General features: G+C 41.6%; 1 protein-coding gene across 1 annotated transcript; it reads left to right on the plus strand.

Moving 5' to 3' along the window:
- Positions 1 to 22: 22 nt before the first annotated feature.
- Positions 23 to 21,291, plus strand: SNX31 (sorting nexin 31; the record flags this gene model as incomplete). The annotated part of the gene is given in 10 exon segments (XM_079533392.1): positions 23 to 34; positions 4,593 to 4,634; positions 4,638 to 4,707; positions 5,729 to 5,792; positions 12,040 to 12,154; positions 15,488 to 15,578; positions 17,720 to 17,810; positions 20,054 to 20,058; positions 21,111 to 21,137; positions 21,140 to 21,291. Coding segments are annotated over 10 exon segments (669 nt in total).
- Between the last annotated feature and the right edge of the window lie 4,118 nt (positions 21,292 to 25,409).

Genomic DNA, 25,409 nt, shown 5'->3' on the forward strand with positions numbered 1-25,409 from the left:
TGCCACTTTGGTTTCCCCTGCCATGGTTTTGCAGGTAAGAACCAGATTCATACAGATGGGAAGTGACCACCAGCCTAGAATGACAGCCCAATTGGAAAGCTCCAGTCCATGGCCTGGAGCATAGATCTTCCTCTGCCAATACTTGGCATATTTTCCACCAAACTCTTCACACCTTTCCTCACAGGTGCAGTTGTGGCTTTCTGAAGCAGCCTGTGAGTGAGGATGCATGCAGGGGCCTTGCCCAGGAGGGGATGGAAAGCTGTTCTGGAGCTCACAGGGTGTGGGTGCCCCACCTCCAGGCCCAGCAGCGCCTGTGGCACCAGGAGCTGGCTCGTCAGAGGGCTTTGCGTGGGCACTCCAGAAGTTGTCAGACCGGTTGTGTTTGGCTGTAGAGATGAAAGAGGAAAACAAGTCATCAAACACGTTGCACAAAATGTTATTTTATTTACTTTGTTGCTTTGTTTTGTTTTTCTAGAATTCCCGCATTTTGTTCTACTCTGAAAAATATGTACAAACCTTGTTCCACTGAGAATGGGTTTTCCTCAGGTCATGGTATGAGTCACAGCCTTTCCAAAAGATATTGTTCTCTCTTGCAAAGAGCCTTGTGGTGAGACCATCTCAGCAACAGTTTGTTTACAGGAATAAGATTTCATCTGTGTTATATCCATATCGATTAACTCATTGTGTCTCCAGAAGCACAACTTGGGTAAATCCACAGACAGCAACTGGTGAGCCCAGGGGTGGCCCCAGAAGGTTGGAGCTCAGCCTGGGAGCAGTTTCAGCATTGCCCGGGCCAAGGGGTGAGGCAGGTTAACCAAGCACAGCATTTGGAGTTGCACCAGCATGGCAGCAGGAACCGCCCCGTGGTTCCAGCTAGCTGAAGGCAATTGTTCCTGGGTGAATCTGCACATCTCTGTCTGGTTTGTTTCTAACCGACTAGCCTCCGTCCCATTCCCCTCCCTTCTCCCTCTGGCTTTGTCAAGACAGGGAAGGACAGCAAGAGACACTGGGCTCTCCTGTGGGGGCCCAACTTCCCCAGCCTTTGCCAGATCTTGGCTCCAGGTGAGCCCCCACCAGCTCTCCTACCAGTCTGCTCCATGCTGCCATCCCCCCTGAACAGCCTTAACTCATCTCCATAACTCCATTTTAGGGTCCCGCTTGATAAACACTCACCACTGTGAGTGTTAAACAAAACCACTGGCACTGGGTTCAATGGATGCTCTTTCTAGCCCCTTTCCCTCCCAAGTGCATCCATGGGACCTCCTGGCAGCAGAGCAGGTTTTCCAGCAGTGGGAATCATTCTGTCTCCCCGAGACCTGTGTGCCTGTGAGTGGCTGTGTGGGCATGGCTGGAGGGCCATTAGGAAGGTATGGGGCCAGTTGCAGGGCTGCCACTGGAAGCAGTGTGCACTGGAGCATACTTGCCTGACTCTGTTCCTTTTCCCCATGGGAGCTCTGACAGTAGTATTTTATTTTGGTTTACGGAGCATTTTGAATGTTTTTCAGTGCGCCAGTTTTTCCTTTGCTTCTTCTTTAAGGCTTACTGCTTTTTGCTTGAGGTTCTCACTTCATTGGTACTCTCAGCAAAATCTCCTGCTTCTTGCATCTCCTCTGCTGATGGTTTACCTTGTGATGCACTTCACAACTCATTGGCAGGTTTTCATTTTTAGTTTCTTCAATCCTGCTGCTGTGTCCTGTTCTGCTCATTTTGCTTGAGATGCTCAGTTAAGGTGGAACAATACACGTGCCTTATACTCCAGGATATATGCTCCAGGCAATTCCTGCCACAGGCTTCATGAATGCAACAGTTCTGTGATGGAAGCAGATGAGCTTTCCTTGTGGTCAGATGTTTGCATACTTATACCCAACAGTATTTCCACAATGCTTCTCTGAAGGGTTTGCTTCTGTGTGTACTGCTCTACTTACACCTCTCATCTTCAGCGTGGCGATTCCTAAAGCACTGTTATTCCACCTCCGGTAGTTCCTCTCCTCAACTGATGCTAACTCATAATACACCCCTGGCAGCAGGGTTGGAGCTTGATGATCCTCGAGGTCCCTTCCAACCCAAGCCATTCTGTGATTCTATGATTCTATGATTTTTTTCTCCCTGCTGCAGTGCCTTACTTGTCCCTTTTTTCTCACTATGCTTTCTCCTCTCTTGCAATGCATACTGTAAATGCTTCTGTTTAGCATTCCCATACTCTGCTCCTTGCTGTCTCCCACTGCAGGAAGGGAGCAACTGTTCAGCAGAGCAGAGCACACGAGGCTTTGGATCTGGGCCATGCTCCCTTACCCCAGGTCCTTTACTGCCAAAGGGCAGGCACAGCCCTAAGCTGAGTACCCAAGGCAAATGGCAGATAGGGAGGCGAGAATGAGCTGGAATGATATCCTGGAAGAGATCCAGCTTAGGAGGGCAGGTTTAGGCTATGCAGGCAGAAATACTGAGGAGTGCAGTGCATTGCAGTGGGTTGTCAGAAAGCTTCAGTTCTGTCTGAGGATTATGTCCCTCGCTTTACGTGGATCTGAAGCCTTGCCTTGTGCATGGATGGCTCTGCCATCCCCACTTTGGCCTCTTGTTTTAGGAGCTAGAGCATCTAGCTATGGGAAAACCAGGTTTCTTTCCCTCTGTCTGAAAGTTTATTAAATATTAGTGTTCATATTAAATATTAGTGGTAGGAAGGCCAGGAGGAGAGCCAGGCTGCCTTTGCCAGGACAGACATCATCTCTGTCAGGTAGCCGACCGTGCTGAACCAAGGCCTACGCAGCCACCCTCTGCAAATGGCTGGGATGTGTTCAGCAGGACTGACAGTGTTGGGCAGATGTGTGGACCTTTGATTGCTTGGACAGCTTCTGCTTATGTACATCTACATTTTTTGATGAAATGCATTTAAACATTTTTGATTTTAGAATAGTATATATCTTTTTATTTTTATTTGTATTTTTATTATTATTATTAATAATAATAATTAATCTGATAACTGGACCATGTCCACAGCCCTGTTTGCTCTGTGTATAATCCACATGTCATAGTTCTAGCTTAAAATTTTACTCTGCCTTTTCAGCTTAGCAGTTTTCTTAAAGGTGCTCTGTCTGTCACTGGCATCAGCACACCATGATGAAGTGTCATGGGTGAAATAGTTCATCCAGACAGGATCCAACCAAAAAAGGAAACCTGTGGAATCAGGTTAAGTAGGAGGTGAATTAAGAATTTTGGATGTCAGAGTAGTTTGGATGTTAGAGGGAAGTTCCTTACAGAGAGAGTGGTGAGGTTTCTGGCACAGGCTGCCCAGAGAGGTTGTGGATGCTCCATTCCCAGGGATGTTCAAGACCAGGTTGAGTGGGACCCTGGGCAGCCTGGTCTAGTACCAGATTTGGAGGTTGGTGGCCCTGCCTGTGGTGGGGGTGTTGGAACTTTGTGATCCTTGGGTTCCCTTCCAAACCAAGCCATTCTATTCTATGATTCATTCTAAATGAAAAATTGATGATGCTTCCTTCATGAGGAAGGGAATATTTATTGCAAAAAGGTGAAAGCGAAACAGCACCAACTACAGTGTGTGTGTTTTGGGGGAGATCAGCTCTGGAAGCTAATGAATGTTTCCAGCTGACTTCACTGCATTTGTTGTATTTTATAATGTGCACGCTGGGAAAATAAGCATAGCTCATCCTTGCCTTGAGATAATTTGCTTGACCAAACTATTAAAAGCTCAGAATAGGTTAGTCAACTACAGTATTGTCAGAGTAAAATCCAGCATCCTGGAGAGTGTTGTGTGTTTTGGTTTAAAAAATACAATAAACAGAATCATGCTTGATGCAAACTTGCTAGACCCCTTAAACCCACAGACTGGGAAATATCATAGCAGACTTTATGCTTCCAAGTGACTGACTGCTGCCCAAACCTGTATGAGAACAGTCTCATGTTAGACTAAGATACTGTAATAGAGGTTTTGTAGTTCTTTCAGGCCTCTGTATAAATGAGGTAGGATTTGTGCAGAGACATTATACACTTCTTAGCTAGCTAACATAGCTGGAGGAAGAGTCAAACTTACAAAGTTCCTGAAAAATTCCATTTTTTTGTTTCTGTTTTGTTTTTGTTGTTTTTCTTTGACAATACTACATGATCTGATAAAACATACAACCTTTCATTAACAAAATAGTAAAAAGCCTCTGAGATAGCACAACTCTAGGCCAGAAGTCACCAACCTTTTAAGATTTTAATCTGCAGTTAATCTGCTAAAGAAATCCTCTATAAACTTACTGTGGAGAAAAGACATCTGTAACCACGTTGTCTTTGTCCATTAGACCTAGTGTATGAGGTTAGTACAATGCTAATTCTCTGACCTGAAGAGAGGAACTCCAAAGTGGTAAGACAAAAACTGAGAACCCACCAACAGAGGCTGCCTTGGGTTTGCCTTCTGGGGCCACCCAGCAAAAGCCGTAGCTTTGCCTTTGCTGTGGGCCCTGAGGGGCACCAGGGGGGTCCCATGTGGGTATCTGCACTGTCTTGGTGCATCTCTCTATCAGAACACCAAAAGTTTCATGGAAACTATGAGTGCTTCTTCACTGATGCTGAATGTCCCTTTGTCTATTTTGCAGCTGAGGTGGCTTTTCAGGAGTGCTGTGTCTGCTTTTCCTACATAGTTTTACCTGGCAATGACCAAGTCAATGGCAAATGAGAGACGGGCTCAGCTGGAGCAGCACTTGCAGAACAGTAAGCCTGGCTGTAGCAATCTGACCAAGGCTTAAGCTTTGGAGGATGTTTCCAGAGCTGGGGCTGTCAACCTGCTTTACCTCTTACCCTATAATGAGCAAGGATATGCTTAAAAGGCTTGAGATGAGCATTACAAGCTTGTCCTGCCTAGTGATTCACTGGCTCCAGATTAGCAGCACATTATATTTCTCTTATTTCTTAACTGACTGCCTTTACGCAGCTTTCCCAAATATAAGGGAGCAATTTTACACTTAGCTTAAGCCAACTTGTTCTGCCGGTGGCAGACCATGGTCTCTCTTTTCTTTTGGATTAGCGATGTGAGCCTGCTGCTTCACAGCCACCAGGGCTGGCATTGGCTCAGATGTGATAACTCGTGGCTGCTGGCAGGAAAAAGGGAGAAGCAAAGAGAAGACAGGCACTTGGCCTGGTAGAAATGTAATGTGGAACTGAGCTATGAGTAAACTTCTTCCCTTCAAGAGCTTCCAGACAGAGCTGCGAGAACTGAAAATTGCAAGATAAGAGTTTGCAGGTAAAATTAAATGTCAAGTGTAGTGAGTTGAGTTGCATCACAGGGATCCTGCAGGCCTGGCTTATATCTCATGAATTTTACAAAAGCCAATATATAAATAACCATTTTGACTTTCCCAAGCTCCCCAAAAACCTGTGGTGGTGGAGGGCGAGTTTAGAGAGGTTTTGTAGTCTCTGGCATCAAAGAGTTTGTGCCAAGATTCACAAAGCAAACTCAAGATTAATCTTTAAAATCTTACTATGAGAAGAACTCGTTCTACTTTTTTTTTTTCCTTCCCTTGAGTATATCTTGCACTGTTCATTGCTTCACAGTGATTTGACAATGAACTAGTCAAGCTAGCTGTGCAGAAACTGAAGGGTGAATAAGGTAGCACTGAAGGTTTAAGCAGTTGCCATATCATTCACATCTCATTTTTTCAGACAACCGACCACGTTTATCCTCTTTTGGTAAGGTCTGGTTTCTTCTTTTTCCCCTTTAAATCATGTTATTCAGTTACTTTGGATACAACCATCGTAACAGAGATATCTTCACAGAATTCTTCTGAAAGCTACAGCAGGTAAGTTTTGAGGTTTTCAACCTCAAAATAATTTCTTACATGGAAGAGTGGAAAAGTTATCCTACCTCCTGAGTTAAAGGCTTCCTTTGCTATCTTCCTTTCCTTGTGTTCTTAGCATATCTGACTTACTTGTAAAGCAGCAACTTCTGATGGCAGGGTGCTCTCTGTGAAGCCTAGGTGGCAATAAAAAAGGATCACTGTTGTTTTGTCCATGTACAAACTTGTTTCTCACGTGGAAAAAAAAAAACTGTTTGCTTTGTTTTCATGTCCTGTGGCATATCTGATAGATCTTTCTCCTCTAAACAGTTCCCAGAAAAGTCTTTGTGAGAGCTCAATAGAAGGATTACATCCACTCTTGGATTTTGCAACTGTAAATGCTTTTTCGTTGTGTCAGTACTTTATCCTGATAAGTGTATTGATGACTGCTGCAAAAATGTCAGCTTCTCTTATCTTGTAACTGTAGTGATGGGCACAGTCTGGCATGTATTTGGGTTGTTGCAGCCTGGATGGCTTTTGAAATCCACTTTAATTTGACCCATGACATGTACAATTCTTTGACGGGAATGGGGAGCTGGAAGAAAAGATCAGGAGAAAAGGAGAAGAGAGAATAACCACTAAATTCTGTGAGCATACGTAGTCCCTGCTGTAATCCCAACTTTGTTATAAATGTAAGATCTGAAGACAAAGTAGTGACTCCTGAATGACCTTTAGATGTATTTATCTGATTTTGCAAATGGTGGAGAACTCAATGTGGGCTACCTGGACTCAGACTTCAGTCAGATATGTCATGAATTCAGCTAGCAAGGCGTGGAGCAGAAAGCAACGAGCCTATGAAGAAATAGGATATTTATCTTCTGCTCTGCCCTGGCCTAGGATGGCTCCTGGACTTTCTGTAGGCTTGGAGCCCAGCTAGCTCTTACTGTGCCTGACCACTGCAAGGTGCCACGGCTGTTCCCTTCTCCCATCTCCGTGCACTGTTGTAGTTTTTATGAGGTTGGCTTGGTGCTGGAGCGGATGCGCACTGCACGACTCCAGCAGTGCTTTCAGGAAAGGGATGCTGCTGAAGCTTTCTAGGAAGTGCCTGGTGTGCTGCTATACCTTCATTTTCAGTGAGTTACTCTGTAAGAGAGGAAGTTTTGAAGGACAAGGTAACAGTTTTGTGACTGAAGACTTCTTCACTTGCTGTGAGTGAGGTGTGGAAGGAGATTTCAGGAAGATTGCAGAAAATGTTGTAAAGAAATAGTCCTAACAAATTCTAAGAAGGCTTTTCACTTTATACCTGGTAAAGAAACTGCATCTTCTTATTTATGGTCCTTTAAATTCAGATGTACTAAAGTGCTCAAGATGAGAAGCCTCTTTCTGAGTGAGGATTTCTTTATTGAGGAGAGCTCTCTTCAGTTCCAATCCAATAGCTGTTACTGCCTGAAAGGTAACTCCCAGCAATTCCGTTGAGTTTTAATTAGTCTTGATTAAACTGATAACAGGTCTGCTAAAGAAACTGCAGGAATGCTTGCAGTTTTCCCCCAAACACCACAAATTGACTTTTCTGGCAAAGATCTGGCAGGAAACAAGTTTTGAAAAAGTACATTTGCAGCATTTAAAGATGGTTTTTGGCATGACAGTAACGTGGATTTCTTTTAACGTACCATCAGAAATGAGGTTGTACATTTCAGTGTATTTCTTCACTGCAGACCCTTTTGGTAAACAGAGGTGACTCTTGATCAGTACAAGGGCAGTACCCACTTGATTTACAGTTAGGTAAGTGTAAGTGTTCTTATTAAAGGAAGCGATGACTGCAGTGCCAAAGCAGTCAGTTATTCAGCAGAGTTCAAGGCAGACACTGAATTATACCCTAAAGATTAATGTGAACTCAGCACGTTCTCAAGCTGTAAAATTAAAATCAAATTTCTGTCCCACTATACAGTGGATTTCCATACACATTTAAGCTTCCTGCTTGGCAAAGACAGTAGTTCTCCAGCTTTTTAAGCTTACAACTTCAGCTTACAATGGTTGTGCATGCACAAATTTCTGCTTCATAACAAAAATAACAGAAGTGCCTTGTGTCTTTTTTCATTATGGCAAAGAATAAACTCCTGAGAGAGATCAAATAGCTGTGTGGAAGACCCGAGTGAATCCACTGTCATTAGCTGAGCACACTGCCTTTAATTGGTGCAGCAGATGATTGAATAAATATTCATTTTGGCTATTAAGGAATCTCACTCAATGAGCTGGCTTCATTGTGTGTGTAGCAGCATCCCCCAGTATATTAAGTGGCTTGTGAAATGTCTTATGGCAGAGTGACAAAATTAACAGGTTTGAAAGACACAGAGTGAAGTTCATCCTCAAAACACTTCTGTGCTGTTTCTTCTTTCTCAATTGCTGAGATATGTGGGCAGCACTTACTGTCCTACACATTCCTGAGGAGTGAAAGCATAATGAGGGTTTCAGTGTTACAGCTACACAGCATTAAAGCCAGGTGTCTCCCTCACACTTGCTCTTTGCTACATAGCAAGAGGTTAATGAATGATTCAATAATAAAGCGTCACTGACATGATGCAAGAGCACACTTTCTTCCCGTCAGCAACATAGGCTGGCTGTGATGCCACAGTCCTATTAGAAACGAGTCAGTGCACGCTCATATGAGCAGCTGCAAGGTGATGTGGGATGAGCAGCAGGGAGAGCCTGCTTCTGCCACCACAGCTGCTAATGTGTACCCATGGATACAGCTATTCAGATTTGTCACAAATCAAGTCAGCACAGAATTTATGACAAGAGGCTTTGGTTTTGATAGAATAAGATGGGAGACAAGAAGTGAATGAGAATGGCTAGACTACTTCTTGTCTAAAAACTGTATTGCTGGCTTTTTTCACTTTCTCTGTTCTCTCCCATAGTGAGAGACTGTGTTGTCTGCTAGGGCTTGCAGATTCTTTCATCTTTGCCCAGCACTGCCTTCACTTGTTGCATAGGTCCTTATGGTAGGTGTGCTCTGGCTGTCTTCCAGCAACCTGATCTCCCATAGGGCACCATCAGGGGACAGCAGGCTCCTGATGCTCGTGGAAGCATCTTGGCACAGTGTATGCTTTGCTGGAAACAGACATGGCTGAAATATTTACCAACACTGTCCTGTAGCCCAGTTGAACAATCAGACTCATAACCTACCCTTCTTCCCCTCTCCCAAACTCCGCAAGCTTGGCCAGTGAATGGTAGATTCACTAAGTACACCACAGCCTCCAGCTCCTAATGATGAACGGCACTAGTCTGACAGGCAGCCAGTAATGTTAACTGGATGAGGCCTTTGTGGCTGTGTTGTCTCCTGCTTTTTTTCATCAGGATAAAGATGGTATGAGCAGGAATGTATATCCCTATCAGTCTGACTGTAATGCAGATCATCTGCATCCTCGAGTATTATTTGGGACCATGGTCTATCTCTCTACTGGGCAAACAAAGACTAATGTGACATATCTGTGATGTGGCTGCAAGGGCTGCCAGCTGTTACACCTGTATAGATAAAACTGAGCCATCCTTTCTTGCAGCAGTGGAGTTTTGGAGCCAGTGGTCTAGGAGTCTGTCCTCTCCCAGTCTGTGTTGCTGGTAAGCAGCAGCTTGTATCAGGAACAAAAGTATTCAGGCGCTGCCAAAAAGACAGATGGAAAGTTTCTGAGTGCTTGAGCAAATATGGCCAAGCAAAGCCTGATAACAGGCAAAGCAGCACTCCTATGTAGTCCTCTATCAGAGACTCAGACGTCAGGCGTTTCTCCTTCCTGGTGAAAGCGTGGGGCCAGAGGTTATGCACCTGGGGGAGATAAAGCGTGTGTGCAGCTGAGAATGAAGGTAAAATGTAACACAGAATTCTGCAAGTGTTATCACGAGCCAAAGCTGTTTGGGTCACAGGCTGCTTTTTCTTGGACAGAGCCCCTGCCTCTGGCCATGCAGCTTCAGGTTCCCTGTGCAATTGCAACACTCTTATGTTTGTCCACCGCTGGAGGAATGCACAGGTGTAGGGTATTCCTTTGCAGTAACTCACACGTGTTTGGGTAAGTGCACAAATGGAAGGCAGGCTGAGTATCTTTGCTCTCAGCACTGCTCTAAAAAAAACATTTCTTACTTAGCAAACCAGGCTGCATTCTTACTTAGATTCTTCTATTTTTCAAACTTCAATTGCAAAATTGCAGCTGGTCAGAAATCTGGATTCTGTGGGGGAACTTCCTGTCCTTTCCAGCTTCTGTTGTATGTTGTTGTATGCTGGGACAGGGATGTTTCTAGCATCAAAAGTTCTAAAGAGTTTTAATTCAAAGACATTTTTGTTTCAGTGTTAAGATTCAGTTCAGTCCCCTAACCAGCTGATATTTTCAAAGATATTGCAATAAGGAGCCTTCGTGCTGAGCAACAAACCCCCTGAGACCCTGCAGAGTGTTTGGCTTAGTGCTAACTTCTGTTAAAGAAAATCACCTCATGTTAAGCTTTCTAATGAGAAAACTAGGAGGAAAAATATTGGGTTTCATATGTTTGTTTGTTTTTTCCTCTTGGGGAAATTATAAAACAGGCATTTTTTTTCCCCTCTAAGCCAGAGAAAGCCCCCAGCCAGCTTGTTCTTTATTACACCTGGGACAGAACTGTGCTCCAGCTGCTGGGGTTGGCAAGTGGAGGATAGGAAGCACCTCCAGATTTCTCAGGAGATTTTACCACAATGCTGGTAACAGTGAGGGATTCAAACAAGCAGCCTAAAGCAGTGCAAGAAGGTGTGCAATTCTCACTATGTGGCATGCTTCCTGAATTTCTGGACCCAAGTATAGCAAATATGAAGAGTACTCTTGGATATGTAGTGTTGCCAAAATACAATTTGTATTTTTGTAGATACTGCTACCTGGTTTGGGGAGGTAGGAACAGTAACTCTACTGCTTTTCCAAAAATAGGCTGCAAGGAGTTCTCAACCTTTTTGATTTGATGCTGCTATTTCTTTCAGAAGTATTTTTCTGACTGGTTTGGAATGGCTTTAGTTGCCAAGTGCACTCACTAAGTGCATTGCCACTGTCACTGATCAGCACTCTGCCCTTTGTATGTGTGTTACGCTTATTCTGGATTCCAGTGTTGTTTTAGGGACGTGTCTATATTTGCCCATCTTCATCTAATACTGACTTCTCCTGCCTTACACATTGCACTGTTTCCTCCTTTTGTTTTTCTGGAAGGGATTTTTTTTTTTTTTTTTCCTTAACAATACTTTGCTGATAATGGGCTAAACACAAATATTTGTAACACCGAACAATGCGTGCAGTCACTGGCATGGCCAGTTTTGTCTTCTCTGATAAAGGCATTTGATAAAGGGGGGAAGATCCCCAAACCTAACAGCTGAAGATAATTCTTATTTTTGGTTTGCTGTGCCATAGCTATGTTCAGAAAATATTATCTACAGTTAGAACAACTTCCCTGCTTTCTTATCTCTAAGACCATGAAATGAATCTGTGTCCATAGCTCAGTATGGAGTCAGATATAAGAATTTAAAGCAGTTTTAAAAGAAGACTGTGGAAACCACTAGTGTGTCAAACAGAGTGATACTTAATGAGACTGTTCTCTAACAAAACATTTATCATAGATCCTCATAACAATCTCCCTACTGATGTACTTCATGATGTTGTTGGAGAACTCCAGCTGCTCAGAAATAGCTGAAGGTTTGGATAGAGTCCTTCTCACTGTGGGGCAGTGAGGTGGCATGTGGGGTGGTGTAAGGTGGGAGTGGGAATAGCTGATGGGTAGAATCACTTCTGTGCCTGAGAACCAGAGCTGCCCCTGTGGACCAGGTGGCCTGTACCCAGGCTGTGAGAGCTGGAGGAATTTTGAAAAAGATCTTGAAGAAGAGAAGGCTCTGGGGATACCATATAGCAGCCTTCCAGGACCTGAAGGGGGCCTACAGGAAAGCTGGGGAGGGGCTACTTGTAACGGCCTGTCTGAAGTCTTCCCAAGAGCCCACTCAGGTTTAATATATATCACCAAACTAATTTCCTTCATACCCAGGAGACAGGCCTCTTCTTTCATCTTAAAGAAGGATTGCTTTGTTTTCATGGTGATACAAAAGGGGTAATCTCCTGTGCTCGCCCACCAAATTAACTACTCTCTTTAAGCAGACACATGCCTTTGGTGCACGTATTTTGATATGAAACATTTCACATGTGATACAAAAGTATATGAAACAAATACGGGATGCAGACATCAGAAGAAGGTTAAGACTGCAGCCTATCACTGGCTCCTCCAGTGGACGCAGTCAGCCTGGAGCAATGCTGTTCAAGCCTCAGTGTTCCATGGCCGTGAAACACAGGGAACCAGGTAGTGCAGAGACCGTGCAGTATGATGATGACCTAAGAGATGCTGTAGGAAATGAAAAGCAGATGAATTAAGAAAAGAAGTTGGATTAGAAGGCCTTAGAATCATCATAGAATCATAGAATGGTTTGGGTTGGAAAGAACCTTTAAGATCATCTAGTTCCAACCCCCTGCTATAGCAGGAACACCTCCCTCTAGACCAGGTTGCTCACAGCCCTATCCAGCCTGGTCTTGAGTACTTCTAGGGAGGAGACATTCACAGCCTTGCTGGGCAACCTGTTCCAGTGTCTCACCACCCTTACAGTAAAGAATTTCTTCCTATTATCTAGTCTAAATCTGTCCTCTTCCAATTTAAAACCATTTCCCCTTGTCCTGTTGCTACATACCCTTATACAGTCCCTGCCCAGACGTCCTGTAGGCCCCCTTCAGGTACTGGAAGGCCGCTATAAAGTCCCCACAGCCTCCTCCAGGCAGAAGAGCCCCAGCTCTCAGTCTGTCCTCATAGGAGAGGTTCTCCAGCCCTCTGATCATCTTCATGGCCCTCCTCTGGACCTCCTCCAATAGCTACTTCTTGTACAACATGTCCAACATGTACTTTTTGTGTCGTGGGCCCCAACATTGCTATTCTTTGTTTTCCTGTCATCTTCAAATTTTAACAGTAGTTCTAGTAATTGTTATTTAGTAAACAATTATTTTAACCATTTATTTTACTGGAATAATTAGGGAAATAGAGCATCATTATCTTATCTGGTAATATGGGAAGCAATGAAACAATGATCTGCTTCTACCTAGCAGGCAACGCTTAAGATCCCAACCCAGAGAGCTTTTTTGGTTAGTTGTCTTGCTGATGGCAGCAGTGTTACACCTGATATCCAGACACTGGACTCCGCAGAAAGAATGTTACAAGTAAAGGGCTTCTAGAATTGCATTGAAGTTTTCCACTTGCGAGAATTTGGCAAAAGTGGGGATCGTTTCAGTTAGGAAAGAGTAAAACTCCCTATTGGAGGAAATGGAAGTATACACTCTGTTATTTGAGGGATTTGCTGTGCTGAGGGTGTTGATGATTTTGTAGGTGAGCATTGCTTCTTATGCTTGTTGATAATCATCTCTTCCTAACGTTATGTTCTCTCTACTTCTATGGCATTGACTGTCCAATTCAGATTTCCCTCATTTATGATAGAATCAGAAAATATATTTTTCCTTTTGGGATCACATTCTTAAAATAAAATCCATTTTGTTTTGGTATAGTTCACGTGAGTAGTTAAAAAAATGATGGCTCAGGCTTGGCATAAATCTTAAGCAGCACACTGTTGTTGAAGGTTACTGTGCAACTACTAAGTCTTGTTTTATTGCTGCATGCTTCTTCTTTACTTGTTTTTTGTTCCTTGGTTCTTACTGTGAAACTGTGGGACTTTGCAATACTGGCACATCACTAGCACTGTGGCTCTGGGATATCAGCTGTTGTGATCCATAACATAAATAATTGCTAGTTAAATTTTGAAGCCAGTAGCAACCAGGTATTGTTGACACAACAGACTGGCTTGTGCTGGAAAACTTCAGTTGGGGTTTCTTCCCCATGCCTGTAGAGAAGGAGGAGCATGCAGCATCTTTGCAGAGTCACAGTGAGTTGGACAAACTGTTGGTGGGAGCTGGGAATTCTAATGAGGGGAGGCAAAAAGTTGGTGATAGGATGGAAGAAATAAGGAGACATTTCCTATCAGGAATTTGCATAGGGATCTTGAGTTACAAAATCATTTGATAGCATGAACTGAAAAGTACTGATAGCTCAGGCTTGATAACTTTGTTCGTTTTGCAGTGGATCAAGGAACATTAAAGCCAGGTGGTGGCACTGTATGTTGCATTGTATATCACCTTTATAGATATAGATTTAACTTGTTTATGGCATTTTAAAAAAATGATGATATTTGAAATACTGCTGACACCATTTATTTGCAGTCTTAAAAACAAATAGGGCTTTTTGAGTTACTGCAGGTTACCTCATTGTAGATGTGCAGAAATACATTTACTGTCTTTCTGAAGTGGAATTAGATTTTGCAGCTGAACTTCTTTGTGTTCAGGCCAACATAGGCCTGTGCCTTGAACAGGAAGTAAAAAAGTCAGAGTCCTACTGAATCTGATACGTCTGACATTTCTGATAAATGCTACCTGGTTCATCTAAATGCAACTAAAAGGTAGTATGTTGAAGCTTTGTGGCCATTTTCAAGTAATTTGTGGGTGCTTGTTAGCATGGACATAGACAGGATGGTGCAACTGACAATCCACTCTTGTTTTTGTGTTTGAACTTCTAAAACTTTCTTCCCTTTATACCTGATGAGTGTGAGGCAAGAGATTTCTGTGCTCTGCTGCCTTCTCCAGTACAGTCCTGATATTAACAAGTATAAGGAAAATTTCAAGGATATGATTCTTAATTTCAACTTGAAGCAATTCTTCTCAACCTCTATTTATGTGATGTCTGCTTTTTGCTACAGACAGCAATGTGTCTGATACAGATGGGGAGGACTCTTCTGGGGCATGGAGTGAATTTACAGTGCTCTCACTGTGACAAAGAGCTGGAAATACTTCAGGACTGGTACCTTATGGAAGAAGTCTGAAAACCTGAATCTCCACCTTGTGTTCAGACAAAAGAGTGTCCAGCATCTTTTTGAGATCAGGAGATTATGGCCACTGCTTAATTGGGATGCTCTCACAGCATCGTGATATTTTAGGGTATGTCTGCTTTAATTCACGCTTTGGTGGTTGTTTTTAGGTTTATATATTTTTCCCAGAACCTTAAACAAAACAAGACAACTGCCTCGATCTGATCCAGCTCACCTCTGCTTGACCTTTCTGTCTCCATCATGCCACCATGCAGCTGGTCCTGCAGTTCACTTGTGCATTTTTGTTGGTGCCACTTTTGCTCTCTTTCAAAAGAGATGCAGAGAGGCCACATCAAGCTCCGTACACCCACACCCATGACAGAATTGCAGAACCCTACAACAAGTCTGCTGCTTTCAGTAAAAGGGGCAGGACTTTTAGATACTTCATAGAAGTGGATTAGGACTCGAACAGCTTAAGAAGTATAGAAATATTCAGAAATATGTATTTGTGGTGCTCATGAGTAATGTTATTATCTTGAAGATTACAGTGCTTACTGTACAACAGGATTTGAGGATTTAATAGTAAAGATTCAGAGTAGTGTGGCAGATGTCTTGCATTAGAGTACACTTAAGTGTATATCAGAGTAGAAAATATTTTCTGTTTTGTTACGTTATATAACATAAGGGAAAGGTTTGAAAACAAGTTGTATTAGTAGATACTCTACATTTCTTTCTTATTTATGCTAGTGGATAGCTAACTTTCTGACTTCCTCTGTTTTTGAAGGTTACACCATGCACGATGGGGTTACGTAGAGAATTAATAAAATGCCTCAGCTTATTTTTCATTCAAGATCATGATGATGGAGTTCTGTCTGGTAAGCTGTTGGAGGTGCTTAACTTACCCCTCCCTTGTTTCTTTGTTGCTGTTCCTGAAGACTCCAAATAGAGCATGAGCTTGCTTTGGGTGAAAGACCCACCCCTTATAAAGCCCCTCATGGCTGTTCCCCATAAAGCTCAGCTGCTACTGGCTGGGAGGGGATGGAAGCAGAGATCAAAGTATAGCAGTACAGACAGCCAAGGGGCAAAACTTTCACATATGAATATGCTCGTTTCCTTTTATAAGACACGTAGCAACCTTACCATGCACGATCTGCTAGGTATATCTCCTCCGTAGGCATTTAATCAGATGCTGTACCTATACAAAACACTTTGTAATTCACAGATCACATGCTGATTTTAATAACAGGGCAAGAAACTTTTGTTATATTTATAGATAAATAAATAAGCCACTATCTGTGGCTTATTTTCCTCTATACCATGACAGGCCTCATTTCTTAACTGACAGAAAACTAAAATCAAACACAGCTCTGTTGAGCAAGCTGCAAATTGAGGCTGTGAGTTGCTTTAGTCATAAAATGTGAAGAGTCTTTTGTTCTCTCACTGGTCTCTGATATCCTTTTTCCCCATGTGGATGAGGCTGGATCCAGGCATGTGTCATGCTTCTATGTTTTTGTTTTTGTCTTGTTTTTTTATGGTTTCAGTATTCCACATCAAAACATCATGTAGTGTACGGGGTATTAAAGTGTCACTGCCCCAGTCCCAGCTACCTATCCCTGTACATTACAGAAGTCACGGGATCTGGCTCTTCTGGGTGGGGGGGCGCTCTCTTGCTGCCTTGCAGTGGGTGCTGGAGGTGCTTTCCTAGCCGTTCCAAGCTTTTCAGGTTTGACTTGGTCCCGGGAACTCTCCCTCTCATCTTGTCTGATTTATTAATCCCAATTTCAATTAAATTGTATTATGTTTTCTTATCTTGTATTCCAATATTATAGTAAAATAAGTTTTCCTCCATAGATTGTTGCCGCTGCTCTTTTCCTCCCTTCCTTCCTTCCCATTTTTGTGGGACTGGGGTGGGGGGGGGAGGGCAGAGGCCTGTCGCCCCTGTCACGGACATAGATTGATCTGGTCAACTCCGTGACAGCATGGTATTTATACAGGCTGTGGCCAAACCAGGGAAGTGAACATTGTCTCTGCTATTGACTGGAGTGAAGTTGGGCATTGCAGCCATTCTGCATCACCTTGACAGGCCACGTAGCTTTCTATTCAGTCTTCTCATCTACATAAAGTTGTTAATACTCCTCTGAACATTTTTGAGATGAGGTCCAGCATTAAACTCAGGCTTACTCAGTGAGGCAGTAAGATTACTGTCTGTGCTTGTTTTATTTATCATTCCCCTCTCTCTGCCTACAAAAGGTATTGCTGAGTGCACACAATCCCTGGCTGTCCCAGTCTCAAATGCATCCTGTAGAACACATTCTATATGCTGCTCTTGTGCAATCAGAGATGGTTTTCTTTTTCCTTTGGATTCCGATATGATTAGATACACATGAAAATAGGAAGTACTTTAAATTATGTTTTTACGCATCTTTGATATTCTTTACAAACACATCAAGTCCAATTGAATGAACCCATGGTCCACTGCCAAGACACCACTTACTTGTTAGAAGTCATGTTTGTATTCTGCTGAACTGTGATATTTACATATGTTTACATTGTTGTATGTAACACAGTGTTGTACTTCGACACAATGAGGGGAGAAAACTGCCCAGGAAAGCAGCGACCACTGAAAAGTTGCATGCTTTCCTTCCTATTTATCAGCTGGAGTACTGTTGTCTGGTCTTCCATTCAAGAGAAGTACTGGTCTTGGAAGTTTACATCCATAGACATTTTAAACGCAGAACTGTCTATTCTGCTTAGCTTTGTTTTGAGGGAAGGATGTTCTGTAAGAGCATAAGGTGAAGGGATAGAGATATTCCGTCAGTAACAGAGCTACTTACATTTAGACTCAGAAGTGAGGAAAACAATTAACCCATCACCTTATTTTACTCCCAGAATTTGTGAAGTTCTTCTCCAAAAGCACAGTGCTAATCAGCACTTTATCTCTCGCTGATATATGAGAAGAGCTGGGATATTACTCTACATTTCACTGAATATCTTCTTTTTTCACCACTGGGAAAAGAAAAGGAAACAAAAATTGGCAAAACTCAACTTCCTTACGTGAGTCTTCAGGGCATGAAAGAGCTGCACTGTAAGCTTGGAATCAGAAAGTGGTGAGCAAGAAGCTTAGGAGAAACTAGCAAGATCCATGACAACAGTGTTGGAGGAAAAATCCTTTGAATTAACTTAGTTACAAAGTCTTTCAGTCTGAGCAACTTGTCGGCTTTGAGTCCTATTTTTCATTGCAATTCACTGCTGGCTGTGATTCTGCATGTTTTAAATTTTATCACTACAGTATTCCTGCAATAAGCTATATATTCTCTCACTTTCAGACCATGAGAGATATTTCTGTGGCTGCTTCACTCCTGATTTTTATACCTGCATGATATGGTGGCCACAAATGGGAATACACATACAAAACAATATAAAAAGAGAATTTTGAGTTCCAAATTGCAAACTACAGCTCAATTTGGGCAGATATTACTTATTTTCTATGATCTATATAGCAATGAGCAAAATACCTGAGGCAATAACCTGATCATCTTCCCCTTTCATTTCCTCACACCTTGGTCTCCTCCTCTGTTGTGCTGACAGAACTGTAAGGGCAGACACGATGAGATGGACTGGGGAGGTAACTGAAGCTAAAAATAAGTTGTTGACCAACTTTTTTTGGATTTGCTGGGCTGACTTCATTCCGGCCTGGCTCCCCAGCCTCACTTGCTACGCAGCAAACAGTTGAGCTGACTTGTGGGTGAGGATAAACCCTGGAGACAGGGAGTCTGGTGCCAAAGTTCTGCTTATCAGGCAGTGCCCTGAGGGTGCTGTTAGTTTAGCTGGGCCACTTCAATGGCTAATTGCTGTGGTTGTGGCTTTTTCTACTCCTCTCTACAAAGAAAAAGAAAAAAACCTAATAGCTTTTAGCAGGCTAAAAGAGTTGAATTGTCTGCATCTGATGAATGTGTAGAGCAAGGATTGAGGTTGGAAGTAGAGATGAAAAAACAGAATCATGCCTTTTGGTGGCAGCGAGCAAGGTTACTTGGTCTTAAGCTACGAAGAAACCTGCTTTTTGGTGTTTATATCTTGTCTCATTTAAATCTACTGGTGAGAATTTGGCCTTCCTGAAGTCTTCTGTTTCCCTATCATCTGTTTCTTTTTCCTTACAATCCAGAGAACTAGCAAACTGGTGAAAACGTTATGTGATTCTTAGTTTTGGCAAGGTGAGTGAGTGGATACTTCTCCATCTAACACAGCTTCAAAGCACGAACAGAAAACAAAGCAATCCTGGGATGTCTGTGTGCTGTTGAAGCTGTATTGTCTGTCCAATGAAAGTACTACAGCAGTGCCAGCCATGGAGCCCACAGTAATTTGTTTGTACTGACATTAGCTGCCTCTGCTAAGATGTCCCAAGTTAGATGTTGGTGCTCAGATAACTGACTATTTAACTTGCTTTGCTGTATTGCTGAGCTTGATCCTGCTGCACTTTTGCTGTAGTTTATACCAGAGTTGGATCAAGGTTAGCTCCTGTATGCTATCATGACAGCAGTGGTAGTAGATGCTCTAAGAGTCTTAGAAACTTTTACATGGGTAAGTCCTGATTTAGAATCATAGAACCCTTAGAGTTGGAAGGAATATTTAAAGGTCACCAAGTCCAACGCCCCTACAATGAACAGGGACACCACAGCTAGATCAGTTGCCCAGGGCCTGATCCAGCCTCACCTTGAAAGCCTGCAGGGATTGGGGCATCCACCACATCACAGGGCAACCTGCTGCAGTGCCTCACCACTCTCACTGTAAAAGACTTTTTCATTATATCCAAAGTGATGTGAAATGATCTGAAGTGACTTGTTTGAGCTGAAGGAGGAGGAAAATTTTAAAAATCAAAGTGGAGAGGTTGGCCGCCTTGACTTCAGCTTTTCCATTCAACTACAACATGTAAAGAATGAATAAAGTGCACATTTGAAAGGCAGAACTCTTTTGTTGTTGCTTTTTCTGTTGTTGTTTTGTTTTCTAATGATCTTAGTAAATAATAGGAACTTCCTGGGTTGCGCTCCCATCTTATTCAGCTGAAAAATCAAAGAGCTACATTTAGAAACCTATCTTCATATTTTAGCATTATTATCTTTTCCCCCTTGTCATGGAAGAAATATATGGATCCTACTCTCAATATGCTGCTGATAGATTGTAGACCTTCAGTGGATTTGCTATACATGCAGATAAAACCGAAAGGCCTTCAGAATTTTGAAACCTAAATTCCGCACAAATCTCTTTAAAGTTCTTGAAATGTTTGGTGTGATTACATTAATATCAAATATGTACATAAAGAGCTTTTTTTCACTTTTTGTGGCTGTTTTCTAAGTGGGGGTATAGCTACTGATTTATTTTTATTTTATTTATTTTTTAGAAAACTCATGCTATATCTCACTTCTTTTCTGTGCATGGAAAAAATAATGCACAAAAAGGATATACTCGGGCATCCAATTTATTTTCAAGTCTCTGTATGTAAGCAGTCTTCTGTTATATTACAGCACTTGAATTCTGAGCTGTAGGTACGTGAGGTTGCAGTAGCTTTGGGAACTATTAATGCAGGAGGAAAGAACAGCGTAGAGCAAACTAGTCCCAGAATTAAAGCAGGGGCTTGGGGGAAAAAGCTGTTTTCATATGTCTTTTCTTGTGCATGAGAAAAGGAATATGTTTGCTAGTACACTGACTATTTCTGTGATTTATACATATATATATATATAAATCTTTCCAGGCAGTGCAGGATATAAAAAGTAATTAGATTAAACCAGCAGAAGGGCAGATGCAAGACCTTGAATTTCTACAAAAAAACATACAAACAAAGCAAGGGTAAAATGGTATATTAAAAAGGTAATATGGTATCTTATAAACAATATAAACAAATTAAAAGAGTGTTTTTTAAAGCAATTATGACAGTGGTTGTGACTGAAAACACAGCACAGTTTTGTGGACTGGTTTGAGCTGCAGGCCCATGTCTCCCATTTCCTGGTTGATCTACCAAATAGAAAAGGAGGTTCCTATCTCTAGTATCATTTTAAAATATCCCAAAGGAATAACTTGGATCCCAAAGGTTGGCAAGAGTTTTGTCTGTGAAGCATAGCTTTCCTCTTGCCAGAACTAGATGTTCTGGTTTGGCATAATTTTAAGAAATGAAAATGAAATTCAGACTGCTGGGATAGCTATTCACAGTATTATCTACTGGCTAGTTTTATTTCTTCCTCTCACCATGGCTGATAAGCATTCAAAAGACCCAGCTCAACATACCCAGGTCCAAAGAAATAAATTAAAAAACCCCACCTTTCCAAGCCAAGACTGGTTGCTCTATGGTCGGAATCAAGCATGGCCATATTGAAGCGAATACGTACGGCTCTATTCTTGTGTTTGTGACCATCTAGAAGTAGGCTGCTCAGCTGACATCCATGTTGGAATAATGAGATTAACCACTGCATAAAATTGCCTACTAACCAAACCACAGAGGTCAGCTTTGAAATTAACACCTTGAGGAGCTGGCAGGTTCTTCTCTTAAGTACTTCACTGAGTTCGTTTCTGAAATTGCTCTTTCTGAAGGAAAACTAAGGCTGTCAGGCAATGGCAGGTCTGGGGAAAGGGGGGATTACATTTTAGTCCACTTCCGTCTGCCCATAATTCCCTCCAGATCCATCTTGGAACAAATTTCCTTGGTGACCTTTATAGCAATTAAAAAAAGAAAAAAGGTAAAATCATGAAATCTAGAAACTTATTTTGTCTTTTTCCTTCATTGGTGTTCCATATCACCCTTTTCCTACCCCTGTCCATTCCTGCTGAAGTAGGAGTTGGCAAAACTTTTTCTGTGGCAGCAAAAGAACTGCTCTAGCCAATTTTACACTTGGAAGGGCCTCCCCTTCCTCCTTCTCTTCACCAGGAGAATTTTTCTGATACTGATCTTCAACTGTTTTACTTATATACTGTATAAAATAAACCTGATGGGCTAATTCTGATTTGGCTGATTGCCTTTATGCTGTTTCTTCTCTTCAGTGTTTTTTTCAGGGTGGTGGTGAAGACAGTGCTACAGAGTTCAGATTTGATTACAGTGATTCAGGCACATGGGAGTGGATAGTTTTGCACACAAAATGGGTTAGTTCTTTGTGCTTTCAAGAAAGAATCAGAGTAAAATGTAATTTATAGCCATAGGGGATCTTTAAAAGTGATTAGTCCATCTCCAGCCGAGTGCAACAGATATGCTTTCAAGCAGGTTAGCCTAGGGACTGTTACCTAAGGAAACATATTTGAGTTTCTTTATTTTCTATGGCAAGAGAAATGACTAACACTCAACAGTGAGCTCGGGAAGGAGCATGGATTTACTTACTGGACTCAGTATCCAGCAGATTCATTAGCTGGTCGGGCATGTCTAAGGCCAAAGGCTCTTATCCTCCACAACAAATCCCGTTGTTCAAATCTGATTTATAGCTAAAATATTTCTGTAGTCTTTTGAGTAGGCTATGTGTGGGCTAAGAATCTAAATATATATAGATAGTTGCTATTTTTTTTAATCTCTAGCATTAATAAGGTCTTTCCTTAAGCCTGTGACATCCAAAGACTTTGAATGTCTGCTTTCTGAAAATATATGAGAGAAAAAAAGGAAAGAAAACTGTGATCTCCTAGAACCATGCTGATCAGTGAGCAGTGAGGCAAAGAACAACATGTTATTTCATAGCTTTAAACTATAAGCAAAGTAGAAGAAGAAATGAACAATCACTTTTGGAAAAGTATTGATCTTCTCTGTTCTATGCTTATTTGTAATGAAAGTTCAGTAAATCTTTAATTAGAAAGGTGAATGTTCATTTAATATTCAGATGCTGATACTACTTGGATAGCTATAATTATCAATAAAATTATGAGAAAAGGCTAAACACATCATTTCTAAATACATCATTGTTCCTATTGGATTTAACTGAATGCTGATTTGCTCAGCATATTTTGAGTAGCTGGGGAGCATTTAAGTTTATTGTAAGTTAAACTTCTGAATCTATTTAGGAGGCTGAGATGCCTGAATCTGTGAAAACACAAAAAATCCAGCATCCAACAGAAACAGGTTAGTAAGAAATTGTATGTCTACATTGTATGTCTTGCTAGAGGTGTTTATCTGTTTGCATTTCTCTAAGGGAAAGAAAGACTCCAAATGAGTGTAATGGGAAAGTCTTTGGATAGGAAAAGGAGATCAATTTGAATTTTGGGGGAAGAGAAAGGCAAAAAACATCGGAATAAAAATTTTCTTTTAGTTTCAATTTAGTGATAACTTCCTTCATTTTACTTGCTTTTTGCAAAAGTTTCTGAATGAGACCTCTGTTTGTAGAAAGCCAAAATACATGGACTGATCATGTGTGTATATCCACATGCAGCCGTTGTAGTTTACAGTGCTTGGATTCAGTATTAGATTTGTCTACATGTTCACTTTTTCCATTAGTTTGGGACTTGTATCTGTTTGCAAAATTTGTTACATATCTATACATAGAAAAGATGTAATATCAAGTTGCACTGGTTGTAATCTTTCATTCAATCTTTCAATCAATCAAATCAAGAACTTTGTAATTGGTTGCAGGTCCAAAGAAGGGCAAGAAGGCTTGTGAAGGCTTGCAGAATATGCCTTACGAGGGGAGACTGAAGGAAATGGGGCTGTTCAGTCTGGAGAAAATGAGTCTGAGGGGAGACCTTACTGCTCTCTCCCAATACCTGAAAGGTGCTTACAAGCGAGAGCGGGGTTGGTCTCTTCTTGCTGGTGACAGGATGAGGGAAAATGGCCTCAAGTTGTGCCAGGGTAAGTTTAGGTTGGATATCAGGAAACACCTCTTTACAGAAGGGTTGTTAAGCACTGCAATAGGCTCCCCAGGGAGGTGGTTGAGTCACCATTCCTGGATGTGTTTAAAAACCATGTGGATGTGGTGCTCAGGGACATGATTTAGCAGAAGGTTGTTAGTTAGGGTAGTATGGTTAGGTCATGGTTGGACTTGATGGTCTTTAAAGTCTTTTCCAACCTGAGCTATGAGTTTTTAAGATTCTAATCAGTATCCATAGCTAATAGTTCCTGAATAGCAAATAGATTTTAAAAAAATGTTGATTTTTCTAATTCATGCATGGAAAGGCAATAATATAAAGCAAGTAAAAGAAATACCTCTCTTACAGAATATAATTGGCCAAGGAGGAAATAATTCTAAAAGAGAAAACCAAAATTTAATCCACATGGAAATAAAGTACGTCTTAATACATATCTAAAAAATGTACAGTAAACAGCACAAAGCTCATCTCTAACAACTCTTTCATAAGTTAGAGAATTAATGTGTGTGGTGGGCTTTCTTGCCCTTTTCTCGGAAGTGCTCTTTGCTCTTAGAGCTGGAAACTATTTTGTGGGTTAGGTGTGGCCTTCAGTATTCACAAACAAGTGAATACAAGTTTGAAACAACAAGGGAGACTTCCCAATTAGTCTTGTTGTGCATCTGAGGAAGACCGAGGGATGTGCCTCTGTGGCCTCATTGCAGGACAAGTTGAGATGCTGCAAATGAAGCAAAAAGTAAGTTGTGCAGCACTGGGTTTGAGGCAATTGTTCTGTCTTAGACATGTAGTAAAATGCCTCCTTGACTGTTAGCTTTTGGAGCAAGATGGACTGTGAGTACTCCTGCTGCATTTTTGTGAGGAAAGCAGCCTTGGAAAGGGCAACATAAAGACATAAAACTACCGAGCTCATCAGCTTTGTCTTACCAGAGCAGTGTCTGGCTATTAAATAAAACTAAGCAAAGTAAGAAATTAACAGTTGATGATTAGAATGTAGTTGTTTGTTAAAGTGAGTGAAGGTGTAGTGTTGTGTGAAACAGTGATGGTACGTTACGTTATGCTATGCTTCATTTTGTACAGCAGATTTAAACAGGTTTAGGTTTTCATGCACCAAGTTGCTTTATTAGACAATGCATACTAAATCTTAAACCATACTTAGTTAACTTAGCAATATTAAGGTTCTTAAGACTTCCCATTCCTATTCCTCTGTCTCTGCAATGTGCTTGAAAAATGTATCCTCGCACATTTTCATTTGAAGGAAAAAAAATTGTTTGAGTCTTTGTAATTTTTCCATTAGTATCCCCAAGAGTCTCTTTATAAGTCTTTCTTTTGAGGTGGCTGAAATTAACTGAGTGCTGTCCAAAGACTGTGAAAACATGCAAAATATTTTCTGCTGACTCATAAGAAATGCTGTGAATTCTTGTTCAAATAGGTAATCTAATGCGGCCATAGGATTTAGCAGGAAAGCCAAGAACAATCTGTTGAATCAAGACACAAATGATCCAACTTGTATGCAACGGGCAGACCATGCAAATAGTGTAGGATGTGCTATGGAATGTCTGCATCTGGGCAATTCTGCTGTTACACCTTTTGGAAGCCTTGAAAAAGAAAGGTAGGAAGTAAAAAAAACCTCTAAGGTATTAGGGAAGTGAAACCAAATATTGAATGGATGCTCTGAACTTACTGCAGCCTTGTGATGGATGCTTTTTAGCAGGGAGCTTCAGGATATTTGTTTTACATTCTCCCAGAACAACAGTAAGCTGCAGATACACTCAGCACGAGGATAGTTAGCCTGCTTACTAATAATATGAAGACTCCAGTGCAAGGGCTTTTGCAGTGCTTTTTATGTAGAGACTTCACAACTTCAGCGAACTTCGAAGTTAGCTGGG

This window comes from Tetrao urogallus, assembly GCF_951394365.1.
Source record: "Tetrao urogallus genome assembly, chromosome: 3".
Taxonomy (NCBI): Eukaryota; Metazoa; Chordata; class Aves; order Galliformes; family Phasianidae; genus Tetrao; species Tetrao urogallus.